We start from the raw sequence: 27933 nt of genomic DNA on the forward strand, positions 1-27933 counted from the left end.
GAAGACAGTGCTCAAAAGAAAGCAAGCTCATGAGACAGTGCCTGTATAAATGACACTGGCAAAGGACTAGAGCATTACCTTTCCAAAGGATTAGGAGGATTACCTTTTCAAGCTGAGCATCTCTTTCCCAGCAGTTTCTGATTCTCCAAAGGAGTTCCTCAGCCTCCACAGGGATTTTCAGCCCATAAGTAACACTCCCTGGATGCTAATGGAGAAACTCAAGCTCCTGAAGCGGACACCAAAAGGGGAAAGGGCGCATTTTAAGGGTTGTGCTGCTAGTGCTGGCCCCTCTCCTGCTGTGCCATGGGAAACATGGTGGTAGTGTATAAACAGCCTGGCTAATTTGGCTCCTGTGTTGTGAGATTTTGCTTCCTCTGCTGTCTGTGTGGCTCCTGCTTCTGGTATAGCAACCACCATAGCTTCAGCCAGGGACTAGAACCCAAACCAGAGGGAGTTTCAACTGCTGAGCAGGCTCTGGCTATTTGCACAGCCACCCCCCCTGGAGAAGCACCCTGCGGCACCCAGCACAAGGGCAGTGGCAGTGGCATTCCAGAGGATGCCACAGCCCGGCACCCTGCACCTGTCCCAAGGTGGCACAGGGACAGGGACAGGGACAGGGACAGACTGGAATGGCCAGGGGAGGCTGTCCCTGAGGAAGCCCCTGTGCCTTGGTGGAGCATGAGCACATCCCCACAGCTACAGGAGTAGGTGGAGCAGCTGCTGGCATTCTTCTTCTACCCCAGGAGCGATCAAAGGCTTGCAGTGGCTTCACTTTTCCAGTATTACTAGAAGCAATGGAACAGCATCAAGGATACATCAGAATTTCCCTTTTATCACAGCTGTAGCCACAGAGCATTTATAGGAAGCAGAAGGGATAAGTGACCCAGTCATCAAGTATTTTCCTAAATCTCTCCACAGGCACAAGTGGTAGGCACATTTTCTCCCTGTCCTCATGATCTCCTTAGGGATCCAGGAGAAGTGCTGTACCAGTGCTGGAAAACTCAGGCCAGGTGAGGTCTTTGGAGGACAGATAGTGCTTTGCAGGACTTGCAGTGAAGAGTTTCACTAAAAGAGTAGTATCATATTCCCATCAATGCCGAGCTGTAAGTCTTGAAAATTTGAAAGCAAGCTTTGGTCCTTCAAAGAAGAATTTACCAAGAACTAGTCCTTAGCAGACATAAAAGTTATTGAAATTAAAAAAAGAACACATCACTTAAGTGCTTCATTATTTGCCAAGTAGTTTACATGGACCAGTGGGAGCTAGGGAAAAAAAGGTTTTTGCATAAAATTTGCTAGGAATGCCCATTACATCACACTTCCCAACAAGCCCAGGCTGTTATCCAGGAAGTGATCAGCCTCATTGTGCAACAAACATCACCAAAGGGAAAAGATCACAAATACTTCCATATGAGGAATGCTTTGGTCACTAAATGAAGGAATCATGCAGGCAGCGTAAGGTACCACTCATCAGGTGCCCTCAAGAAGTATATTGGGATATATGTGATGATTATTGTCATAATCTGTGAAAATAGAATAAAAAGATTCTAAAAGTTTTGTTGGGTTTTTTTTGTTTGGTTGGTTGGTTTTTTTTTTTTTTTTTTGTTTTTTGGTTTTTTTTAACCAGAGAAGTGTTCTCCAGGTCAGCTTATATAATTTGTGACAGAAGTAGCCAGAAAAATAAAAAAAGCAATCTCACTTCATGTATGGGCCCTCTACTAAGCATACACACACCTTCTTTCTTAGAGTTTAAAAATGAAGCTAGAAGTTTTCCTTTATATGTGTTAGTTTATTACAGGTAATGGGAAAATAGAAAATAAATATTAGTCTTGACACATGCTACCAAAATCTCTAAGCTAAATAGTTGAAAATACATCACTAGATATTCCACATGCAGGATGGACACATGCTATTTTATGTGCGTTATTAAAGGACTAGGCTGAAAATATGCAGACTTTAAGACCGTGTTTTAAGAAATTTTAACTAAAAACACATGCAGAGTATGCATTCTAGCAGATAATTACACAGAGTGGAGCACGACTCATAGAGAAAATAGAAACTCTAGCAATATGCACTTTTTATTGAACAAATACAAGTATTATAAAAGTACTTTCAATTTTCCTTTTTAAAAAAAAAGTTCATTTTTAGGCACTACAGGTCACCAATCTCTAGAATCTCACTAATCTAATCTACAATGGGTAACACACCTAGATCAAGAAGATTCAGGAGAATTCTATTTTTAACAAGTTCTCTTGTTGAAAAGAAGTTAAAAAAAAAAAAAAAAAAGAGGAAGGGGGAGGGGGGCAACCCATGAATGCCCAAGGAAACATGAAATCTAAATGATGACAAGGCCAGTCTTTCTCAATCAATGAGAAGTCTTTCTCAATCAAAGACTTTCTCCTTCCAAGAACTGGGGATTCTATATTTAAAGGCTTCACACATTTTCTCCTGTTCCCAGGATACTTAGCAATTTGAGATAAAATGAGTAAAAAGGTGACCTCTTTACTTCTTTAAAAGATCCCTTACCAGTTTTGCCCAGGTAAGGAGGCCGTTAAGTACTTTCTTTACCTGAGATTTCAGCAAGTTTTTAACAGCAAGAATCCTCAAATGTCTGACCCACTTTCCTGCAAAAACTTAGATCTAATTTTTCTTTTTATTTTTTTAATCTACCTTATTTGTGTGGAGATTCAGGGGGTGGGGAACAGAACACATATAAGATGTTGCTTTTGAAATCCTTGCTCTTTACTTAGGTCTGAGATGACTAATGCAATTCTAAAATCCTGCACCACCAAGACGTGAATCACAAACCTACCTTAGTTGCTTCTGAAGGTGTTTTTGTGTGATTTAAGAGCTTCACTAGAGAAGGCAAACTTATGTTGATAGGATGGCAGCACTCATTACTTACTAGTCAGGCCAGGCTGAAACTTCATTGTTTTTGTTTCCTAGAGAAAGAACTGAGATCACATCTGCATTTTATAAAAGCTCCTGAATTGTTACTGATCGACAACAACCAGCAGCCAACGCTTTGCCTCTAGAAACTTACATTGTTTTGCAGTCAGAGTTGCTAGATACCGTGTCCTCATAAAAAGTCTGGTTAAGTCATTTATCCTCTAAAATTGAGAACTGTGCTTTCCTGAACAGCTAACAGAAATTATTACTAACAAGAATTTCATGTGACAGGCTCCAGGCTCCATTATTCGGCTTCCTTTGTTCTTTAAAGGATATTCATTATCAACTGAAAACCTGCTAGTTTTCTAGCTTCTATGAAATATGCATTTTTTTTTTTTTTTTAGATAGTAACTTGGATGTAAAAGGGGAAAAATGCATTTTTCTATCTGTTTTCTGGGGTTTCATATAAAATCTGCAAAGGCACTGGAACAACAGAGTAGGGAGCTAGAGCAGCTATGGGGCTTTAAAAGTCTCATGTGCAAGAGGTGTTCACACTATTTGCTGTCAGTTATGGTGTAGGAGTGGAGGAAAGGACTTGTAAAACCCTCTGCCTCTCTCCAATTTCTGGGGCAAGCACATTGGCTAGTCTTGTAAGGACCAGTCTAGCAGTGAAGCTGGAAATGAGGCAACTTTTGCCTGTTACCCTGATGAGTGCTGGGGGCTTGTGCCTGTGGCAGGGCAGGAGTGCCTGGTGTGGCTGGCTTGCCTTGATGGTGATGTACCACTTTGCCTGCCTTTTCCTAGAAGCACAAGTCCTTCTCCTGCCCAAGCTCCCCCATTCTGTGAATTATGGCAAGTCCATCAATCCTTCTTTCACAGTTGTTGAAGGCTATCACATATCAGGCTCGTGTACTCCTGCCAGAGAGGCTCCTTGCACTTGCTCTTCTCCCCAGGACAGGCACCGCAGACACAGCCGTGCTTTGCTTAGCTCGGGATCACGCGCAGCTCCGGGCATGCGTTGCTCTCTTGCCAGAGCACATGAGTAAACTGGATGTGCTCCGAGCCCAAAGCAAACAAGCCAAAACCGTGCCTTAAAACTCCCCAAAATATGCTGGATTAACAGGAATTATGAAAAAGCAGGTTGTGGAGTGGACTTGGAGCATAGAAGTTAAGGGATAGGAATCAGCCACTGGGCAGCAGAGCCTCTTCATGGAATGCTAGCATGGGACTGGAAATAAGTAGGTCCCTGAATGTCCTCTGCCACATCAGACTCTTCTCTACTCACCCGATTTCCATCTCTCCATGTGTTTGCTCCTCTGTTGTTAATACAATAGAGTGATGTCTATAGCTTAGACATGCAGCTGGCATTGACCTGTCCTCCTAGAGTGTGGTTGGCACAGAGAAAGGAGATCGGAGCTGCTCCTGTAGCAAGAAAGTGGTAATCAGTTACATGGGAACAACAGGGGAGCATGGAGGTGGTCACTGGTTTTCCTTCCTCCTGCAGGTACCCACAGTTCCCAGCAACACGCAGACAGGGTCTAGGTGGATGGGCAGTAACTACAGCCAGGCTGAAGTCTGCCTCAGCTTCCCCTCCTTGAAATGCAACCCAGCCACCTTAGAGGCAGCTCTTTGCACTGTGCTGTCCACACAGGCTCTCAGAAAACCTCAGTCACACTGTGTCCACTTTCCAAGGAGCGTTTTACACACACCACTTTTGTCCTGCAGGACATCCTAACTAGAAATTTTTGGGTTGGGATCTAGCTGGCTTAGTCCTGTATTTCTTGGAACATTCCTAAATGTGCAAGTGGCACTTCTTCCATCTTCTCTGGAGACCCTTGAAGGTATCTAACCAGTGACACTGAAAGAGTCTCATGGTAGGGTATTATCTAGGTAGTTTCCCAGCCCAAGCAGCAACTAACCCTTTCCCTGAATGCAAACTAGTGCACACCTGTTGATTTCAAGAACTGCAGAGATAACATATCATGATGGATCCATTAACCCCTCTTGGAATTGCATAACCTGATGAACTATTACCATGCACAGAAAGCCAAGTAGGGTATTAGAGGAGATAAAATAAACTGCCAGCCAAAGACCATTGTTATGGCTCAGGAATAATGTTCCCCGAGGGCTTAATTACAGGTTGATCTAGGAAGACATAAAAGACCATGCACTTCCAGATCAAATGGGGAGAACTCAGCATAGATGTCACAAAGCAGGTGGCTCACAGTGGTGTAAAAGCATGGCCCCGAGCTTTTCATGAGGACCAGAAGAGACAGTAAGAATGTGATTAATTTTATAAAGGATATTGTCTCCTTCTGGGCTATCAGCATTAGGAAATACATACATTTTTTACACTATGGAGCAGAACCAGACCATGAGGAACTTGAGTCCATTCACTGTAATTTGGGACTCACACTGAAGCAGAGAAACTACTCACCAATCTGGGACTTCCTTCCTTCCCTCCTTGCCTCTACGGTAGTGGATTTCAACCACTGGAATGGAGAGGTGGAAACTGTTCTACACGTCTGTGGGGAAACTTCCAAGACCTGCCACCCCAAACCACGGGAAGCCGGTGCCGTGCTGTCGGCAGCTCCGGGTAGGGCAGCCCGCGAGGGCTCCCTGACCACTGGGCAGCAACGCCCCAAGCCGCTCAAGGTGCTGATGGCCCACGGGCCCGCCTTGAGGCTAGCACGGAGCAGCCTTTCCCGTGCGCGCAGCCCCCGCCGGATCCCCCCGCGGGGGTCGCGGCGGGGCCGTCACGGCGCGGGGCGGTGCGCGGGGAGCCGGTGGCCGCGGAGCCGGGGCGGGGCCGGGGCGGTGCGCGGCGGGGCGCGGTGCAGGGCAGCCGCGGGCACACGTGGCTCAGCCCCCCAAAAAGGCGCTCCCCGGCGGCGGGAGAGGGCAGTTCGTCCTTCGGTCCCCCCAGAGCCACCGCCGGTTCGCTCCGTCCAGCCGTCGGTGGGTGCCGGTGCCAAGGGCCGCTGTGTTGTCTGCGAAGCGGCGGCTCCCGCCCCCTGCGGAATCAGCCCCAGGTCCGGGGCTGCCCTACCTGCCGGCACGATGAACCTCACCGCCGAGAGCCACCGCATTCCGCTGAGCGACGGCAACAGCATCCCGCTCTTGGGGCTGGGCACCTACGCCGACCCGCAGAAAGTAAGTCCGGGGGCGCCGGGACACCCCGCGCCGCGGGCGGGGGCAGGTGCCGGATGTCCTCGCTGCAGTCCCCCGAGCCGCGACTACCCTGCTCCTTTCCTCCCGTCCCGGCTACTTCTCTCTTTGCTCCTTTTCCCGTGCGAAGTTAAAGACCCAGCTCTACAACGAGCAGTGCGGGCAGTGCGCGGCCCGCAGATGAGGAAAAGGTGGGAAGAAATAAGAAAAAAATGCTGCCCAGTTTGCAGTGTGCGGCAGCTGCCACTGTCGCCCACCGCCCCGCGCCGCTGGGCGTACACAGGCAGGGGCGTGGGGGACCTGGATTCGGGACGCTGCCGTGCAATGCGCGGGTCGGGAAGGGATGGGACCTCCGGCAAGCCGGCCGGGAGCCCTCGGCCCCCCGGAGTCAGGAGGGACGGTGCCGTCATCTCCCCTGTCTAGCCCCCTGCGACGAGAGTAGATTAAGATGAGGGATTTCGGACCGCCTTGCGGCTGCCCCCGATACTTTCCAAGTAATGTTCCTGAAACAAAGACCCAAAATCCTGCATCCTGATTCCTGCGGCTCCCACAGCTGACTGCCAGCGGCCAAACCACTCTCAAATATTCTACATCCTCCGGTTTTGCGCCGGGCAGGCATCTCATCTGACCCTGCCGGTCGGCTGCACCCGTGGAGGATGGGGAAGCACACCTGATGCTTCTTCCCTCTGCGGACCTGGGAGCGCAAAGGCAATTCAGTAGCCACTGCCCTTTAAAGCTCTCCTAAACTGCCTGATGTTTCATCAGTTCTCTTTTTTGTTTGTTTGAAGAGTTGGAAAAGAGGCATCGTGGCCAGAACCCTTCTTGTGTAATAGATGCGATGCAATGTGTGTGTATGATTCCACATATCACAAGGTATTTAAAAGTACCTTTGTAAAGAAAACTCTTGATTAAAGCCATTTACCAACCACTAAATGTACCATGGTGCATCAATAACGGTGTCGAACTTTCAACAAACACTACTGCAGGCAATGCATGAATGATGCAGAAAGGGTGTAAGACGTCCCCAGGACTGCAAATCTCACCAGTTAATTATGCTGGTTTACATGAGGAGAATCAATACAAATTCATGACTTTAGAGCCCGGGCATCGTCCCCCACATCTCTAAACTTTCAGGAGATATTTTCAGCTAGTGCATTCTTTGAATAATGGTTAAGGAAACAAAATTAAGGTCTCCAACAGGAGTTTTGATATAGCAAAGCAGAATGTTGCATAAATCAGTGTCAAAATAGCTCTGAATGAACTTGAAGCATCTTTTTCCAGACGTGTACATCATGCTCCCAACCCTCAAGTTGCAATTTTTGCCCTAGTTTTAAGAAAAATGCAGCTGCCAGCACAAGAACTCCTACCCTGATGCACTTCCCACCTGCAGCCCAGACAAGCTGTGGCCCAATACGATGGCATCAGGCAGGGAGCACAGAGTGGCAATTAACCTGACGGAGCTGAGAGGGGAGCTGGATGGGATTCCCCTTGCGGAGGCAGCTTCTCGGCACTGCTGTTACCCTGCTAAGAATTCATTCTGCAGGAATCCAGCTGTCCCAAAATCAACAGAGCAACAGATATGCTTCTTCTCCCCCCATCCTGCAAAATCCTGACGGCTCCTTCCTTTGCCCTCCCGTGGTTCAAGGTGTACAGCAAGCCTTTGCATGGAGCTCAATGAGCCAAAATGAATAATTTTTAGGTAGGGCTGGTTTTCAGCAGAATGAGTCCCAGGTAGCTTTTTGCTTTAGGGAGGACAGGATAATGCAGGCAGGGCAGGCATTGCTACGGCAACTCCAATTTAGAGCGATTGAAGCCGCTGTGTAACTGTACCCTCAGTGGGGATGGGTGCGCATATCCAACTACTCTTTCTCCTTCCCCCTGCGTTTGTAGGAGTTTGATTTTCTGAGCTTTCTCCTTCTACACAATAAACACGTTAGAAAGTTATGGGTGGGAGGAGGATCTGAGAGGAGGTAGAGAAAATAGCAGTGATACGGCACTTGCCACAGTCTCATTTTCACAGAAGACCAGGTGAAACAATGTGTGTTTATCTGGCGGAGCTGGGCTGGGGCTTTACGCTAGGATTAGGACTGCTATTTGAGTCGAAGAACTTGTCACAGAGAGCAGCTGGGGAAACACAGCAGCACCAGCGTGCTGTGGGATTTGTTGCAGAATTGTGCTGCTGGTCGGTGATGGGGCAGGATGTTTAAATAGGTCACAGCTTAAAATTTGCCCGTTTCAAAAAGGCTTCTTTGCTGATAAGGGGGGTGGGGAGTGGGGGCTTCTGTCAACTCCTTGCTTGGCAGCAGACTGCTGCTTGGCTGGGACAAGCTGCTTTGCCGAGTGCTGACTTGTGCCTGTTGCAACTTCCAACGGGATGCCTGGCGAGGTGTCTCTCCTGTTCCTCCTGCCTCAACAGCTGAAAGGCTTTGTGGCAACCCAGGACCGTTTCAAGGTTTATCTTGAGGAGTGAGGCTATAAACTAGCGCTGACACGTTTCCCTTAAAATGCTTAGCTGTAGCCTTTTGTGGCTGAATTTCTTAAGAAGCAGCATCTGAGCCATTCTCCGGCAGTGGGGGCAGCTGGCAGTAGCGACAGCTCAAGCCAGCCCCAGCACTCTATTTCTGCTCATGAGTCAGATCCCTGCAACTTCTAGCTATTTTGTGCTTTGATATAAAATACAGAGCCATTCATTTGTCAGATTATTCATCTTGCTCTTGGAGGCAGGTTTTTGATTTAAGCTGGTTTGTTTTGATTTTTTTTTCCCCCAAAGGTTATTCATCCTGGCACCTCCATGTCAGAGCAGCTTGTCCAAAACAAATCTGTTTTCCTAGTGTCAGGCTGTAGCCCAGTAGCTCATAATGAGCCCGGAGTGTTCTTCCTGAAGTGCAGGAATGTGCTCACTGGTTAAGCCAACCAGGCAGATCTAGTTAGCCATGGAACAGGGAAATCTGCTTCTCCGGCAGTCAGTTAGAAGAAAACAAAGGCAGGAGGCCAGCTTTCACGTTTCAGGCTTTGTCTGCATAAACTGAACAGCAGTGCCTTCAAAACTGAAATGTGTCAGCAGCTTGCCTTGCTCATCTTAAATAACTTAATTGTTCTCTCAAAGACAACTTTGGGAGATAAGTCATGCTTCTCTGGTTGTGAAATACTCAACAAAAAATACATCTATTGACAGAAAGTCCCCCTGTGGAAGTTTACTGACTCAAAATAGTACATCACTCAACAGGAGCAGAGCTGGACCACTGTGGAAAAGGTCTGTTTGATAATCAGACTGATTTTAATTGAATGCTCTTACCACCTAGATGTAAGAGAGCCTTTCTTCTGACTGGTTGGAGGCTGGCCTGACAATTCAGCTAATTCTTTGAGGCTGCAAATGCAATGTGGAGGGTTTCTTTTTGATTTACTCTCCTACCACAGCAAGAAAGTACAATGAATCCATTGGCTATCAGTTCATCTGCTAACAGGAAGGAGTCTTCACTGGGTCACAGAATAGAATTAGTCATAAACTTGGGTTATTTATCAAGAGAAGCACATAAAAATTTTTTACAGGTTTAATTCAAGTTTCCTGTCTTTATTTGAAAATAAAGGAATGCAATAATTGCATAATTATTAAGCTTAATTTTCTTCTGCAGGCAGATTTCAGTGTGTTGAAGTTGGTTTTGCATTCTCCTTCATGCAAGGAAGAAAATGTATGATTTGTATTAGATTCTTGCCTACATAAGAAAATTAGGCTGTTTATCCTACCAAGGATGGACACAAGTAAAAAAGTGGAAATCTCAGTCACTGACTCCTTCCCCTGCTCTTTCTTTCCTTCCCCAAATATTCCTTCTCCTCATGGGTTTGGGTGGGAACCACAGTGGGAACTGTGAATCAGGACTACCAATGTACTCCAGACAGCTTTAAAATTTGAGGCAAATTTTACCTCTGTTTGGCTCTGTGGATCCTTCTGGCAAAGCCCTGTGAGTGCAGGAGCACTCCAGCCGATGCACCGTGTCCAGCTCCCCCTCCCTGAGGGCCCCCAAGCCATTGACCCAATTCTCCAGGGTATTAAATAGATGGGTGGGAGGAGGGAGAGAGCAGTCCCATAGGGAAGGGTGGTAGACAAGGATAGGCCCCTGGATGAGCCCCTGACATTGCCCTGGGCTACAGCAGAACCAGACCAGTCCATGGCAGCCTCCCATAATCTCCCAGCACTGATTCTTAGCTCCCAGCACAGCCCATTGAGTGGTACTGGTACCCATCTGGAAGCAGATGAAGTGTGGGGATGAGCAGTCTTAGAGGGGAAAGGTGCTAAAAACACTCCTAAATCCTGGAAATCCTATGCCTCGTTAAAACTGCACTTATGCCTGCTTCACTTTATAACTCATCCCTGTCAACACAGCTAAGATCATCAGTCCAGTGTCTCCACATAAATACTCGCTGTTTCCCTGGAAGGTCAAGGGGCCTTGGCCACAGCTCCTCTCCTGCCTTCCTGTTTTGACTGAGGGAGGACAGGTCTTGGAGAGAAGGTTGTAGCAACCGCACTGTACACAGGCGCTGCTTCTGAAACATAAGATTGGGCAAAGTGCTCAAGAATAGCACTGGGTGAGGGCTGTTGGCAAGTTGCAACTTAGCTAAAAATGAGGTTCTGAGGTAGCCAAATCCATTCATAAATTGGAAGCAGTTTTGTGGAATAGTTTCAGGCAAAACAAATGGCAAAGCATTTCATTTTGGGCACTGGCAGTACAAGCTGAGGAATCAAAGAATTATTAAAGCACTTGGAGGTAGCAGTTGCCTTTCCCTGAATAGCCTGCTGGTAAGGGAATCCACATGGGCGGTGGGAAACCAGATTCAGTCCTCCTCTCAGCCTCTGGGGATTAAATTCATATCAGACAGCTCAGGGAAATAACAAGATTGTGGGGTAGGTGATAGCTAGAGAGGCAAGAAGAAACATGCACAGGCTGGAGCAGGAGGAGCACTCTGCCCATGGGAAAGCACACTGCCCACCAGCCCCACAGCACTGGATGCTGAAGAACTTGGTATGGCATCCAGCCAGGAGGAAGAGAGACCCATTTCCCAAATCTTTAACTACCACAAAGTAACCCTTGTGAGTGCCCAGACAGTCTGGGTTTTGTTTAAGAAGAAATTGCTGGTTTCAATCAGGGAGAGGAAAAGTTCATCCAGGGCTCCCAGACCCAGTCTGAGTGACCAAGTTAAAAAAATCTGGTTTGGATAAGTAAAAACATTGTTTTGGCACTCTGAATTACTTTTTACACCCAAGCTAGAAGCTGAACAGAGTAATTTTTCATTGTACAGGTCTAACAGCCTCTAATGCTCTCATAGGATCATTTATGCCAGGAAGTTCCTTGCACAAGGATGTGCAGGCACAAACTTTTTCAATCACTCTGAACGGTACTGGCTGCACCCCAGATGCAGGCTGCCTGCCTTTGGAGCTGTCATAGGCTGCTATTAAGTCAAAAGAGGTAATAAGTGATTTGTCCCCATGATGGAATCTGGATCTCTGAGCTGTAGTAAGGGAGGAATTACACACAACTTAATCCCCTCTGTTTTTCTCCTAGAAAGCCACCACTGGCTTCTGAAACAGGATTGTCTGGAGATAGCAATGATTTCAGGTGACTTGTAAAGGAAGTCACCTGGCCTGACCTACAAAATGAATCACGTATTGAACGTTCTTGGGTGAAGTGACACTCTGCAGACACTGTTGAGCTTAAAGGCTTCAGCTTCTTGATTTCTTATCTGTAAATTTACTCTGACTCAGACAACTGTCTTCCTCCTGAGGTAAACTTGGCTTCTGGATTTTTTCTTGAAAGAGATGAGAGAGGCAAAGACAAGAGCAGGACTGTTCTAACATCCAAGTGTTCTTACAGCCTTATCTTATTTCCCATGACTTGCTATTAAAATAAATATGTAAAGAAAATACCTTGGTCCTTTTAAGGTAAATGATTACACATGAATATGTGTTTGAACTCAGCAAGTATTGAGTATGAAGTTAGCTCTCTAATGAAGTGATCTTTATGAACCATGAAATTACCAGAGATGTGGGCCAGGGATTATTTTTTCAGAGGTAAAATATTGGGAACCCAATTTGAGCAGAGCTGGGGGAATCAGTTGGGATATTTGGTTATACAATCTCTTATTTATGCCTTGAACTTAAGTAAATAAAATTCCCGAAACAAAATAATTTTTTCAAAGGTTATTGGGTTATATCTCCCAACCAGCATTTCCAAAAGACATTGTGTCCCTTCACATTCCTTTTTGGTAATCATCACTGGCTTTCTCAAGCTCTTTGCTTTTTAAGCAGCAGTATTACTTCATGCAGTACTAGTTCTTCTTGTCTTCAGGGAGCACTTTGGAGTGGCAGAGCCACGGCTGGTCGACACGTAGCAACATGAGGTCTCTCAGGGTTGGGATTTCTGAGGTGTTTCAGAGGGTAGCCACATGCTCCCTTGGTCTCTGAGGATATTCTAAAATCATACGTCCAAGTGGAGATTTCTACACTTGAGTCAGGGGTGAAAGGAAGGAGACTCACTACTGCAGCCCAGAAAGACAACTGTGCCTGATCTACTACATGTGCTGAAGGGCTCTTTGCCTGCCTGTTAGTAAACTCTTAGCCTTCACACTGAATAATCTTTATCCTGAAACCCAATATCTGCAGCCAGATCGCTCACGGAGTCGTGACTCAGTTAGTTTTGTGCTTGAAGGACTAAGCCATACTGAGGCAATTCTGCTTGCACAGACTGCAGATGGCATGCCTTTCCTTCGGTGGCTGGTATCCTGGTGTTGAGTGATGCCCTCATTGATTAATTGCTCAGATTTTATTCCTTAACTAAGCCAGTTACTGGCAAGACCCAGTTGCCAAGAGCAGATAAAGGCAGGATTTCTTGATATTTGGTGCCCAGATGCCTTGAGGAGGTGCAGCAGCAGGCATCAGCTTTTAGCAGGCAACAGACCAACTTCACTCTTGGGCAAGAGCTTGTGTGAAGAGTTAAGAAGCTGCAGTAATTGGGCTCTAGTATTGCCTTAATTCATCCTTGCTGTTTGCTACAGAGGTGGCAAATATTCCAGGGAATACGTGGTTTCATACATGAAAGAGTGCTTTCACAGATCAAGCTTCTTATAACAAAGAGGTGAGGGTACACACTAAAAGGTTAAACTAAATCAAAAGAGTCTCAGAAAAAGTTCTGATTTCATTGATGACTTTTGCTAAAAGCTTACTGTTACACATTTTAAAATTCCCTTTTTATATGCTCAAGCAGCAGGTTTACTACCTCTGATTTATCTTGCATTCTCCTTTTTTCCTCAACAGTACAACTTTTCTGTTCTGCCACTGGAGCAGTCTTCCTCCATTTCTTTGTCTTTAACACTTCCTTCTTCATGTTTAGCCTTGACCTCTACTCCTCTGCCTGCAACTGCCTCTTGATGCCTCAGTTCTTGCTAGCTCCCTGTAATCTTGTGTTATACAATGGAACATTTTTGGCTTGCATAAATACAAGATTGCATCTTTATCTTGTTAAGAAAGAAAACCTAAGTCATATAATTAGAAAAATCAGGTAATTAGAAGAGGTAGATGCTTTTTTTTTTCCTGAAATGTGGCAGACTCAGAAACTCCTAGCTTTTGTATAAGAACTGTACTTAAACCAGATTTTAAATTTGGATTTGATAAAATTATTTACCACACTCTGTCAATCTGGAGGAAAGATTCTTGCATGCAACTTTTGAAGACATGAGCTTTATTCCTAATACTTTGATTTGCACCAAACCCATGGTTCTAAGACATTGTTGAATTTGCAAAATGCTCTTTTACCTCCATGTATCTTCCCTGATGAAATCTCTCTGATTTTTCATTTCCATGAAACCTGAAGCTTAACAGAAAACAAATTTATAGTATTACTGATCTCTACTTTGTGCTAATGGCTTCTGTTTCCAGTTGTGAACACAACTAGTGTCTAATCATGTGTAGCAGATTAAAAACTGCTTACTGAAGTGGTCAACATGTAAAATTCCTAATGAGGAAGAGCCCAGCCTTGAAGATGAGTGTGAATGAAAGACTAACTTTCTAGCTACAAAGTTCATTAGCCAAGGGAGGACTTCTGAGTAAAATGGACAAAAAATGTCTGGTCCTGGAAAACGGTGAATTTTTGAGTTTGTTATGAGGAGCAGATTGTGGTCAGAGCAACTTCTTCCCCTCTCCCTGGCCACTCCAGCACACCTAAAACAAAAACCCTTCTTAAAATGATAGTACCACTAACCTATGATGACATCTAGCTGCTACATGAAAACATTTTCAGACTGCTCGAGGACTAAGAGAGGTATCCCCACACAGAGCCGAGGACTTGCACTAATGAATCCATTGATAGCCAGATAATTGCCTGGACTTGTGCAGTGATGCCTGCCTCATCCAAGCAGAGAGGCTGGCTCTTGCAGCTACCCTGGCACTGTGTCATTTGGCTCCCAAAACACAGTACCAACACGTGAAGACTTGGACACGGCAAGAGCGCTCCACAGGAAAATGCTCCCGGAACAAGGGGGCCTTTAGAAGGTGACAACTTTGTCTGGGAGTCAGGACAGCTTTTGGATCAGGTACCAGCATGACCCACCAAACTACATGTCTGTCTGTAACACAGGGTATCATGTTTAATCAGTCCAGATCCAAAACTAATAGAGGGTTAATCCAGATAAGCTTTTAGGACAGTAGCACTACTCGAAACTGGTCACCAGGGATTTTTCTTTGAAAAGTAAACAAACAGAAAACAGACCTTTTCCATTCCATAGCTGCATGCTGCAGTGACAAGCACTAGCTGTTTCAATATACCGCTCTTCCAAAAACTACAAAGTTAGCTGTTACCAGTGCAATAGTACTAAGGCAAATATTTACACCCAAAAAATAGTACTTTTATTCTTCTCTTTTCCTATGGCTTTCTAAATATGCTGGGTTTTTTTAAAGCTTGTTCAAAAGCCACAGGGAAAGCCTATCTATCTAATAAAAGTTAAGAAGATTGTTTTACAGAAGATGAGACAAGGGAATCACTGGCATTGTTGAAGAGGGGAAGAACTGAACCCCTACAAGTGAGTAATTGGGATTACCACAACTGAAAGATACGCTTTTTGGCAAGAACATTTAGAGCCCAATTTTCCAGGCAAAGCTCCATTTTTAAAATGTCCATGACCAACTTCATACGTTAAATATGGCTGTACACTCCTATGTGTCTCTGATTCCCCACAGTTCTCCAAAAAACAGTGTAAGCATGTTCTTGCAGCTCATGTGGGGAGCTAACATCTGGATTGTCTCTTTGGTTGACCTAGGAGGCCAGATTTGTCAAAACTTGAAAGCACTGTGCAGAAAATGCCTCTCTAGGCTTCGAAGCCAACTCTTGTTGGTTCAGCTAACTAGGTGGTGGAATTCCCCAAGTTTTACATTTGCCTTTGCAAACACTTCTTCGAACTGGCGCCAGAAACCTCTCCCCTTTAACTCTAGGGAATGAAGCAGAAGAGCTACTGGCAACCTTTTCTTCTCCTTTATTGCACAAACTGGTGCTTTAACTTCCACTTGTACCTCATGCATCCCTTTGATTGCATTGCTTGTCTGAAGGGTATTTTGATAGCACCCACCCTCCCAGATAGATTCATGCTTTCCAGGGCCAGCCAGTTGGCTGTTGTGTCCTCCAGCTCTTCAGGAAACTTTCCCAGTCCACCCCCCTAGCATTGTAAGCACAGGGACCCAGGTGTGCACATCATGTTCTTGGTTTGCTTTAATCTTCTAGCTGCCAGCAGAAAAGTATGGCAGCTCTTTAGCTTCACCTTGCATTAACTGACTTTGTGTCAAGTGAAAAGTTGCAGAGTTCCTAAAACTGAGGATTCTGTAATCAAGTGTTAAAAATAACTCCAGCTACCCTCTGCCAGCTACAATAATAAGGCTTTCCTGAAGACAGCTTTGGCTAAATCCTAGAATAACAATGTCACAGGAATTGTAGAAATGCTAAATCTGCAGTTATGCAATCTAATTTCTGTTGTATGGAAAAAACCCACACTTCAGGCCACTGATAGAGCATCAAGTTAGAGGAGAAAGGCACCCCTTTTCCACCTTCAGTCATGGTGTGACACAAGGCCACAAGTGACACTATTCTCCCCATTTTCTCTGCTTATTTGCTGTCCTCCACCTTCCAAGGCAACACAGTGCATGACATAAAGCGAAGTTCTGGGCTGGCACAGCAGCCTGTGGCTCTTATCTGTGTTCTCTGCCTCCATTCCCAGCTCTACCTGCTTTTGCAGAGAACTCTTTGCTGGGTTTTGCTTCCTGGATGGTGGCTGCCAATGCTTCCGGAGGATGAAAGCCAGATTTTCCTGTGTACGAGAGAGAGGGATGTGCTGGCGGTTGCATTTTCCAAGAAAGAGGTGTACAGTACAGCTTCTCTTTTACAAGATTAAACAATTCTAAGAATTTACCCTTGTGTGGCTCATATCCTCTGGCTTTGTAAACTCAACCTGTGCTTTCCTGCAGGGCCTTCAGTACACATGCTTTCTATGCTCTGTTCCTAACATCTTAAGCCAATCCTTTTTGCCAGTTTGTCCAGAAAACAGGCTAATGGAAATAAGTAACTGGGCTTCTAGAAACTTGCACAAGAATCTGTGTGTGAGTGCCGAGCTCTGATGAAGGAGGCTCTGAGCCGAGGAATGTACCTACTTTCTCCTTCCTGTATTTAGCTGACTAAGATTCCTAAACAGCAGCTCCACATCCTAAATTACAGGTTTGGACTGGAGCACTTGGCCCATGGCTTGGATATCTTGTGTAATTCTGCTGCAGCTAAACTCAGATTTTTCCAGAAGATGGCCCTGTGTCTCCTAACACTTCAGGCTTTTCCCCCCAGGATCATTATTCCCAGCTAAGAGACTCCAAAGCATTGCACTAAACAGGTGAGATGCTCAGGACTAAGGTAAAGGGCTTCTTCCCTGAAGTGCTACTTCCTCTGCTCTCATGTGCTGCTGATACCATGCAACTCTGTAAAGCTGCTCCTGTAAAACAGGGCAGAGCAGAATCTGGGAGCCTGTTTTCCTTTACCATACACACTAATAAAGAATAAATGATGATACTGGTGTGAAAACATAAAAGCAACGACTAGACTAGCAGTTCACATGGTTTTGCAAGATTATAATCTACTGCCAGTGTGTCCTGTTAGCTTTGTCTTTGGAGATAACCCTCTTAACCAGCTGGAAAGTCAATAGAAATTGCTGACCAGAAAAAGATGCTATAGAAAAAACAAAAGAATTGGAGGGCAGCTGAACTGTGACACTAAATAACAGTAATAAGTCAGACAACCACTAACACTGCTGAGCAAATACTGTTCTACTTGAGTGTGAAGAGAAAAACTCATGGGTATGCCTGCACAAAAATATTCTCCTGTGGCTTGGTCATGTGCACTCACGAAAGAAATTGAAGCTGAACCATTTGCTATGGTAGGGAGAATAGTTTTTGACAAAATGGGATGTGACAGAAGATGTCTGGAATAAACATTAAAAATTAGGGAAGTTTATGGCCTCAGAGGAAAAAGAGAGCAGACCCTTTCAGACAGACAGAATTGATGAAGCACATTGCTTTTTCAGACTCACAGAAAGTGGTAACTGGCCAGTTGGACACTTCATATGTGGAGAAGGGGCCAAATTGCTGCTTCCTTTCTTTCAGTGAAGGTACATATCTGAGTCTGCTCCCCCAGCCCTTCTGTTGGATTTATTTATCATGGAGCCTGAGGAAACAGATACCAGTTAAATCTGTCATGCATGATGGTAAATCAGCTGGTTTACAAGCTATAGATTGATAGAGGGAATAATTGTGTCTCTTGGTTTTTTAAAGTTTATGATCTTAAAAATAATACAGATGCTATTGAAGAAATTATTAGTGATTGAGCAAGTCCTCCTAGTCAACCAAACAGTTATTCTTTTATTGTAAAATGTGCAATAAACTAATATGGTTCTTTGGCACAAATTAGTGACTGTCTGCAAAAGCACTGAAGATAAATATCTGACTTACAGTGCACAAGTGGTTATAAAACTCCCATTCTAAAACAAGTCCTTGATCAAAGTAGCATAGTTGCAAGACATACTGATTAGAAGCTGAAACATTAATTATGGTGAAGGGTCAAGAACACCTCTTATCTATGCTTAAATAAAAAGTAATAAAGAAGCAGAGATTTGTCTTAAGGCCAAAGCTAGAGAGTCCTGAATTACTACTAACAAAGCACAAAGGTTTATGACACAGAGACACTTCAGTACCTCATCTAGTATTTGTACTACTCTGAAAGTAGTACAAATACTAGCCCTGCTCATTCAGGAATGGTGCAAGAATAAATCCCTGTCTGTAGTGAGCAAGCAGCATAGGCAGCTGCATTTTAGGCAATGTCCTAAGTGAGTATAACCTGCAGGAACGAGGGGGAAGAGGTCTGGGGTTCTGAGTAGAATAAGGTGGTTGTCCATGGCCAAACAACCTGGGAAGTGCTGTTCCATCAGTTGCTGTGATTAGTGATTAACCCTTATACAACACAGACATATCACAAATTTCTATCTGCACTTAAATAAAAGCTGGTTTTCAGTTGGTAACCTTTGATCTGGTCACTACTGAAGACCAGTGAAAGACAGAAGAGATTGAAACACCTCAGGCTGAGCAGCGAAGTAGAGGGGAAAGATCCAGGTTTGTGCCTTCTTTGATGGAAAGATGGATGAGCAGTGGTGGTTTGAGTCACCCAACTTTGGTACGGTGTGTCAGGAAACAATGGAATAAGATACGACACCTAAAGCAACACTTCTAATAAGTGGCAATACCACAACATGACTAGCCTGTGCAAATCATCAGCACAGTTTACCACAGCCCATTACTGCAGGATTTGGAAGGATTAAGTATGTGAAATGCCAGAAATGATAGTTTCTCCATTAGAATGAAAATAAACATATGGTATAAAGTTTCCAGACTCACAGATGTCTCAGACCTTCAGCTGGGATGGTTCAATAGAGGCAATATTTTCCAAAAACTATTCCCTAGATTGCTTTGCATTTTTATATGAAGCACCTTAGACCAGAATCTGTCAGAACTAATATACCACATCAGATGAAATGGACTAGTGCAATAAAAACATACATATATAATGTAAACCCATCTCCGGCCATTGGTAATCAAGACCTGATCCAAAAAAAGCCACCCCGAGCCCCTAAAGAATAAGGTTATTCCTTGAGATGGAAGAGTCTTTCAAAAGATTATTTGTACAGATGTAAGTCCCATATAAAAAAATTAAGAAATACACAGAAGTTCAGCTCTAACACAAGTCAACTGATTCAGCCAAAAGCAGATGCAGTAGCTGCAAGCATTTTCCTCTATTCTACCCTCCTTCCATGGCTGAAACTGTGCTATTCCCTTACCTGTGAGACTCCACCTTTCCTCATCTATTCCTTCTGCTTTTCATACTGACAAAACTGGCCCTGGTGACTGAGAAAAGATGCAACCCAATAATCAACATTTTCTTGCCTGGTAGAGTTTAGTTTACAGCATCAGGAAACAATAGGGAGCTGTGTTTTTGCAATCTCTCAAGAGTGTGAAGAGGGGAAATTCTAGTACTGGGTTCACATCCCATTTTCAGTCTCTTCAACAAATGGAAAAAAAAAAAATTCCGAAATCTATATTATGGTAATGCATCATTGTCCTCTGCTCTGCTTTCATACACTTGAATGGTAAAAGTCAAACAGGCTGAAGAAATCTAGAAGACACATTGTTTTCAAAATCACATTTCAGAGAGAAAAAACACTGATAACACTTTTGGAAATATACTTGTCTTTCAGATAACTAATAATCACTTAGGCTTGAGCTCCCCAGACCTTTCAGCTGAGCCCTGTTGCTCTGTGCCAGTCAGCCTGTGCTTTGCAACAGCGGCTCCAACCTCGTGCGGCTCATTGCTGGGGCAGAGGTCTGAGGTTACTGTCATCAGGCACCGCAGGCTTGTAATACTCGTATCAGAGCTTTCTTCCTGATGCCTCTCTCAAATCCTCTCCTGCAGGTTCAGGCAGGGACAAAGCAGAGAACATGTTGGAGGTTGTCATTGCTCCATGCCTCGCACTTCTGTAACGCTGCCCAGCATGCCCCAAGTGAAAAGTAGCCATTGAGTGTGCCTGAAAAGCTGGTAGCTGCCATGGTCTTCGTTACATCCCATTAACAATTGGGAAAGGGCCCTGCTAGGGGCCAAGCGTGCTTTTGGGAGGCTTCCACAATGAAAGCAGCAAAGCACTGAAACAAGTGTTACATTGTCTTCCTCAATTAAGCACACAGTATTGCATCATCATTGCTGTAAATACTCTGGAGTGCCAGATTGTGCCGTTTTGCTCCTAGGCCCTCATTCAGGTCTTTAAGAAATAAGGGCACGTGTGAGCAGTTTTGTATTTTAAGTAACCTTCTGGCACTGCATGCTGGAGCAGAAAGTTCCTCCCAAGTCCAAACAGAAGGTCCATTTTGTGTCCCTCAGAGTCAGTCAAGATGGGGCACTGAGCAAGCAGACTAGAATATGGTCCCATTATCCCAGAATGATGTGCCACCAGCCCACAGTTCTGGAACTGAAAGACAGGGATGAAGACAACCCCAGGTGTCTTCAGCAGGCCTTCAAAGACTTTTCTTTCATATGCATGGAAGGGAAGAACAATGTCCTTAATCATTGAAGCATCCTATAGCAGCTATGGCAGAAGTGGCAGCTGTAAAAGGACAGCTATGGAAGAGAAGCTGTTTCTTTCATGACAAGCTCATGGACAGCCAGGCCATTGGCAGCTGTAAAAGGACAGCTAGGAGAGAGAGGAAGGAGAGCTATTGCTGTGGTGAAAAATGGCCCTTCCCAACAACACTTATTGCCAAACCCACTTCTCTTCTTCCTTTGGCATTGTCAAAACCAACAAATTTGACATCCTGTCTTCATACTACCTCATTTCCTGATGCCTCTGGCATCTTGTTTTCTTCACAGGAGAAGCAGCATGGTCTTAGCCCTGCACTTGCAGATAGCAGAATTCAACTCTTGCCATTTGTTGTTGACAGACAGCAGCACAGCAGAGCAGTTTCACTTGCCCTACTTCAGTTTTTCTTAAAGTGAATCAGATATCCCTGTTGCAGCAGAACAATGCCCATGAAAAGGATGGGAGAAGAGCATTGCTGCACGCCCTTGGCCACCACGACTTAGGTCTGCTCTCTCATTATAAAAAGTGTAGGAACCATAAGTTATTTTCAGTACAATTTTAGTGACCAGACAAATCATTTCAGTAACCAGTTTTGTGCTTTTTTGCTTAGTTTGGCCTACATGTAATTTTGTTTGCCATGCTGGCTAATGGAAAATATGACTGTTTTGAAAAAACAAGCTTACTCTGAATTTTGGCAATGATGAGCAAACAGTACAAAAATGTAACTTACTAGGAGGTTTCTTGGGTCATCTTAAACTGAAGGAGTAAAATATATATATAAATATACACTAAAGGAAGTACTGTTTTTAACCACACAGTAAAGCAGCTGTTCAGAACTGGGAATACCAGTAGATAGTTCTGACTTTCAGATTACGATACCAACAACTGTAAGTTGATTTGAGGAGAAAAAAGTAAAATCCAAATTCCTGCACTGCGGAAAGGTCCAAGCTATTCAAAGAGCCTCTGATCAGCAGGTACCAAAAAGTCATCTTCCCCTTGAGTAAGCCACTTTATCAAATGGGTGTTGTAGGTAAGCCCTTGCTCACTAGATAAGAAATTCTGAAATTATTTTCATATCACATGCATTTGATTCTACTTCCTGAGGAAACTAATATTTTCTCTTTCATGGAGATAATGAGACAGTTTTTTGATTTGCTGCTTTTTCCAAGTCTAATCTCACATGCTCAACAGTTTTGAGAAAAAATGCACAGCCCTCTCTTATTTAGAGGTTGGAACATGGTTGCCAGAGAGGTAAGGGATGGTCACTCAGGATGAATTACACCACAAATTGTGCACCTCTAGCATTGAAGGAGAGGTAAGCATCAGGGACCCTCTAGCATTGAAGGAGAGGTAAGCAGTAGGCTGACACTCTATTCATTCTTTTCCTTCTCCCACCAGACTCCCAAAGGTTCCTGTCTGGAGGCAGTGAAGATTGCCATCGATGCTGGTTACCGCCACATCGATGGTGCCTTTGTCTACTTCAATGAGCATGAAGTGGGACAAGCCATCCGGGAGAAGATTGCTGAAGGGAAGATCAAGCGAGAAGACATATTTTACTGCGGCAAGGTGAGAACTTGCACTCAGATTATTTACACTAACTCCAGGACTTATGTGAATGGTCTTTCTTAAGAGTGCTGGCGATCAGCATCTGGAATGTTTCCTTCCAGATCCAACATCCTTTATTTTTCTTTCCTAGCATCCTAGCATTACCAGAATGCTGCAGATCTTTATGAACACTAGGTTTCCTGTGAGGCACAGGAATCACTGTTTTCTGTTTAAATCTCTGATAGCAGTGGGAACCATGCAACCTCCCATCTGCTTAATTATTGTAGGCACCTGCATGTGAAGACCACGGCTAAGCTCAGCCTAAAGTGCTGCCTAGCCTGTTACTGTGCCACACATTGTGTTGTCACACACAGAGCCCCAGCTGGATAATGATCCTGCAACTGAGCTATTTTCTGTTAGAGCAATTCCCTGCACAGGTTTGCCATGAGGTTGCACAATGAAAAAGGTGGGAGCAAGCACGTGCATGCCAGTGTCTATGTATGGGAGAACAGCAAGTGCCTACATTGGTACTACTGCCAGAAAATTACTCATCAAGCTACACCCTTAGTTACTGTATCACTTGTAATTAAAAAGTTCTAGGATGATGAATCAACTTACTTGGAGAGAAGATGTCATTATACTTCTGTTCTAGAGCAATGAGGCTGGAATAATACATTCAAGTCTTAACTCTATGACTTGACTCTCTCCTAAAAGAATGAAATCCCTTGTCCAATGAAGTGTCTGACAGAAGCTGTCACAACAACGATGAACTAGCCAGGTATAAGAGAGGTCATTGCACATTGTAGTGCAATGGTGCCTGTCCAGTTTCTAAGGGAGTTTATGGCCTCAAATAGTCCTTTCTGCAGTGCTTCTTTGAACACATCAGGCTAATATTTTCCCTTTTTCCTTTCCCAAATAAGACGTAATCCACAATTACTCAACAGACTTGCAAATAAACACCACTGTTCCTAGAGTGAAAGATCCCATGGGATAAGAGGCCTGGCTTACTGTGAGCAATTTAGTTAAGTTCTATGATCTGGGAAAATTAAGCTTCATATTGGATAGTTTGCAGACCAAGTGGATTTTCAGCAGCTATAGACCAATTTCCAAGTACAGCAATTTCCAATCTGTAAAATATGCACCTCTTTTCCAAGTTTCCTGCTTGGTTCTACTGATAACAGCCTTGCCATTCTGAGAAAAGCCTCACGTTCTCAAATTCTCTGCCTTTATCAGGAGAATTTCTCAGTCTCTTATATGCCAATTATGTTGTTTTGGATCAGTGAAAATATTTGGTTTCAACAGTTTTATAGTTTCATTACTGCAAGTTATCAGTAATATTACAAATCAAAACCACCAAGTTGTGCCAAAAGAACCAGATGTCCAATTTTGAGTATTTTAACTTTCTCAACTGCTTCCCCTGCAGTTTATCTGCCCATATCAACATTTAGGCTCTATGAAAGCACATCTCCTGGTAAAATTTCCAAACTTGCTTTATTTTTAAAGCCTTTCTATATTCAGTTGTCTGATCTGATCACCAGATTATTTTCCTAGTCGATAATCACTAAATAAACATTGAGTCATTTGGAAAACTGCAGGTCCTGCAAGCCACAGGGCCGCAACACACGGTACCACAACAGCCAATGCCTGTGCTCCTAGCCTGCCATGTGTCTGTGAGATGACATACACATGGATTTCTCTTACAGTCATGTCCTGTTTGTGCTTGACAAAATGTCAGCCACTCAGGGTGATAGTCCATTATAACATTTCTATGATCTTTAAAAGAGTTCAAAGGCAGAAACTGAAAATAATCTGCAACTAATTCAATCCATCACAATCAAGGATTTTCACAGGTTTCACTCAAAGCTCTCACAGCAGCTCTGAACTTCCCAGGAGTGGGAGTGGATCTCCCTTGCCTTATGTACCTTTAGTTTAATGCACCTCACAAACTTAGGTAGCTTACAAAGTACAGGCAAATCTCAACCCAGTAGATACTTCGGGCATTGATCAGTAACTGATTGATATGAACTGTTGCATCTTCTAGGAAACTTGGTAGATACACAGACCATTCTTGGAAGAACCAGGCACTACAGAAGTTAGTTATGTGTTCTTCCTTACTGACAATCAGAAGTACTGGAAATTCCCAAGAGCCTTCAGACTCAAACCCCTCATGCAGATCTTTCCTGAAGCAAAGATGCTGCAGATGGAAGGCTGATCCATCAGCAGGGACTGACGAGAGCAGCCCTGCTGAGTGGCAGCGTTACTGGAACAGTGACCTGGTGTGATCGCGCTGCATCTGCCAGTTGAAATCATCAGCACTTGCACTTGGCTCTTGCTGCTGGCTGCCTGATCAGGCAGAGTAGCTCAGCATCCAGAAATTTTAGAGGTTTTATATCAACTGCCAACATCTCACTTGGCTTATACAGCAAGACCTTTTTGGTCTCCTCTTTCATCCCAGGATATTTCTTTCATTAAACTAGAAGTAACATTTCCAGGAAATGTGGTGTCCTAAAATGCCAAAGCCAGCTGGCAGCTTTGACTGCTGAAACATGGGTTCTACTTAGGTAGATAATACAATTACTTGTACAAATCATGAGAACAGTTATAAAACTCTCAAGTTTCCATGGCATCGATGTATTGACATAGTACAAATGTTTTTAAACATAGTACAGTTGTTTTTAAAGGTTGGTTCTTCAGAACCTCTGCAATTTTAGAAGGAATTATATTCAGTGGCAAATGGCTCAATAGAACTGGGCTCAAAAGGGCACTCAGAAAAACTACTTCTAAGCAATATATCTCAGGTTACCAAATTTCTAAAACACAGTAACAACCTGTACACTAAGGGTCTACAAAGTAATTTCCTTACTTAAATACAAGTTAAGTTAATTTTGCAGGTAAAATGCTTAAAAAAGACATAGACCAAAAATTTTTCAGTAAATCCAGTGGAACAACTTAAACTCTTGAGAACAGGGCCATGGTCCCTGTAGTACACTTTAGCCTCTTACTACTGTCTACTGATCATAAACTCTTCACATCTTGCAGCATACAGCTGAGAAAGGCCTAGTATGAATTTCCAGGTGTTTTGGTTTGTCACCTTAGGGCAGGGTCAGATGATCTGCTCCCAGTACAGCTTAACACATCCTTGCTTCTGCGCAGAACTGAGCAGATTGTTTTCCCAGGGAATAATTATAACATATTTTTAAAAAAGCAAGCATCTAAAATAACTTATAACTTACACAGGCTATGCCCTTTAACACCTATAATCATCCTCTTCTCCCATAAATGACAATTCAAGTTTTGTGTCTTTAGAACAAATTTATTCTATACCTCAGCATGCAGTGGCTGTCAGCTTTGGTGGCAGAACTGACTAGACAATTACCATACCAGCAAACAGCAGGTTTTTCCAACCAGCAAAAGTGACAAAAGCCTCAACGTGACTCCACAGGTTAATTTTGTAAGTTGAAAAAAAAAAGAAAATAAAAACTTAGCCCAACTTATTGTGTGCATGCAAATGGTACTTAAAACCTTCTATTGTGCATTAATTCTGCTGCAGTTAAATCGACAAAACTCAATCAGTTTACAAAGAGCTCTTGGTTACTAATTACCATGCTATGGTTTTATTCTTGTAAGAGACTTGCATCAGCAGAGTTCAGTTAGAGATAGTGCTGAACACTCATCAGTTGAGCACACTCCATAGCAACCTCGGGGCATAACTCTGAAAGGAAGCAGTTTGCATTAAAGAGGTACAGAAGACTGTGCTTTAACTACTCACACCTGCATTACAGTGACTAAACACAAACACGTCTTCCCATGAGGACTGGGGAATAAGAGAAAACTTGCCTAGGTCAGGCAGTCTCTCAGGCTCCCCGACCACGGGAGAAAACCAGAAGATTCTCTTAGTGCTGAGTGCTTGGCTATTCAATAGCTAACTCACATGATCTGAGTTTCTGCCTTCAAGCATAAAACTGACCACAGATTCCTTGTGGGAACAAAGTTTTTCAGTGAAAGCATATGCTTGGAAAACAAAAGGAATCTGTCTAAATTCATTGAGTAAGAGTTTGCAATATTCTCAGCTCAGAAGAACCTGTTTTGTAATAAAAAAATACATAATGGCTTTACTGGGTCAACACTTCATCAGTCCTGGGCAAGAACTCCTGTCTTAACTTCTGCACCTGGCTCTGACAGAAGGCAAGGTAAGGCACTCACCTCTGCCTTGCAGAGATGGAGACCGTGATGTCTCTGCACTCTGCATAATGGGCTCTGTCAGATAGACAAGAGGAAGGGAGTGTGTGTGTGCTGGGGGTCTTCAGCTGGCTCTCTGTTCCTCCTGGCACCCAAAGAAAGCCTGTGCTTGCCTCCCCAGCTGTGGAATACCTGCCACCCCCCAGAGCTGGTGCGTCCCACACTGGAGAAAACCCTGAAGATCCTGCAGCTGGACTACGTTGACCTCTACATTATTGAGCTGCCAATGGCTTTCAAGGTAAAAAGAAAAATTGCTTGAAAAAAGTGCAGGAACTTGAACCAAGATCTCCATCTAGTATATTCCTGGCAGCTTCCAGCCTAGGTTGTCAATAGCATTTTGAGCTGATAACATATATATTTTGATAGCTACTGCATGCATGTATTTTTGTGCACTGCCCACCCAACAGAGGCATCTATAAGGTGGTGTGAGAAAAGGCCAGGAGAGATGTTTCCTGGAGTGTTTCTGCTGGAAGGACAGGTCTCCCAACTCCTACTCTGAAAAATTACCACAGCTGAGCAGTACATGTGTCTGAATCGCCTCTGAGCCATGAGGAGAGAGTCACTGGAGGAAAGAGCTCATACAAAGCAGCAACAGGCCAGGGGCAAAGCTCAGAGGGGGAGAGGGAAAGGTAAAAAGTCACCAAGTTTGGTTTGCTTATTCTGTCCCAAATTAAAGCTGCTGGGAAAATTGTGGTTATGATCTTAATCTCTGCAACTGCAGCAATCAGCTTCACAACATCCCAACTGGTGCCAAACATGGGTGGTCCCTCTCATTCTTAAATGATCAACTCTGATATTCCCTCATACTGCTGGCTCTGGCCAACTTGTAGGCAAAACCTTTGAATGCAGGGAGCTCACATCATAGTTGCATGCCTCCCTCTTGCAAGTCCACAAACCTTCTGCTTTCATAGCTGTTTGTACCTTGCTTTACAATTTTCTTCTAGAAGTACATGATATAAAGGCAAATAAAATGAAGATAATTATATTCACAACATTTAAGTGGTTTTGAATGAATTAAATCTTTCTTCTAAGAGAGCATAGGGTCAGGCAATTAGTTGGTTAATTGTTTCTGAACAAGGTTTGAGCTCTAAACTAGCCTCTTTTTGCAAGAAAGGTAGATCTCTGATTATTACAATCATATTTTTCTGCAGAAATTACCAGAACTGCAAATACCAGAACTATCAGATAGGAAGCAATTTACCAACGAGGCTATCACATTATACTTGCAGCCCTTTTTTTCCCCCTGAGGAGGCCATATCCTATTAAGACCTATATAGGAGTAACCAGACTCTGATATTAAAGTTTTATTTATACAGTCACACGTATGGAATTTTTTTGGGTACATTTCTGAAAATTTCCCACCACTAGCAATTTCCTGTTTCCCTTTTCTCGTGTTTGTATTCT

At 43.9% G+C, this 27933-nt stretch overlaps 1 protein-coding gene and 1 long non-coding RNA gene across 3 annotated transcripts in view; one reads left to right on the forward strand and one right to left on the reverse strand.

The window, feature by feature from the left end:
• LOC121364339 overlaps positions 1-5699 on the reverse strand; it is an 80665-nt gene extending 74966 nt beyond the window's left edge. For both annotated transcript variants that reach the window (XR_005956856.1, XR_005956857.1), the window contains exons 1-2: positions 5324-5699; positions 4172-4308 (exon numbers count right to left, since the gene is read on the reverse strand). This is a non-coding gene — a long non-coding RNA (uncharacterized LOC121364339). The remainder of the gene's footprint in view (positions 1-4171; positions 4309-5323) is intronic.
• A 6-nt stretch (positions 5700-5705) lies between these two features.
• AKR1D1 (aldo-keto reductase family 1 member D1) overlaps positions 5706-27933 on the forward strand; it is a 34870-nt gene continuing 12642 nt past the window's right edge. The window contains exons 1-3 of the mRNA XM_041487539.1: positions 5706-6039; positions 22144-22311; positions 26651-26767. Of these exons, the coding sequence (XP_041343473.1) occupies positions 5947-6039; positions 22144-22311; positions 26651-26767 (378 nt within the window). The 5' untranslated portion in view covers positions 5706-5946. The remainder of the gene's footprint in view (positions 6040-22143; positions 22312-26650; positions 26768-27933) is intronic.

Source organism: Pyrgilauda ruficollis, unplaced genomic scaffold (genome assembly GCF_017590135.1).
Source record: "Pyrgilauda ruficollis isolate IOZ18807 unplaced genomic scaffold, ASM1759013v1 scaffold80, whole genome shotgun sequence".
NCBI lineage: Eukaryota > Metazoa > Chordata > Aves > Passeriformes > Passeridae > Pyrgilauda > Pyrgilauda ruficollis.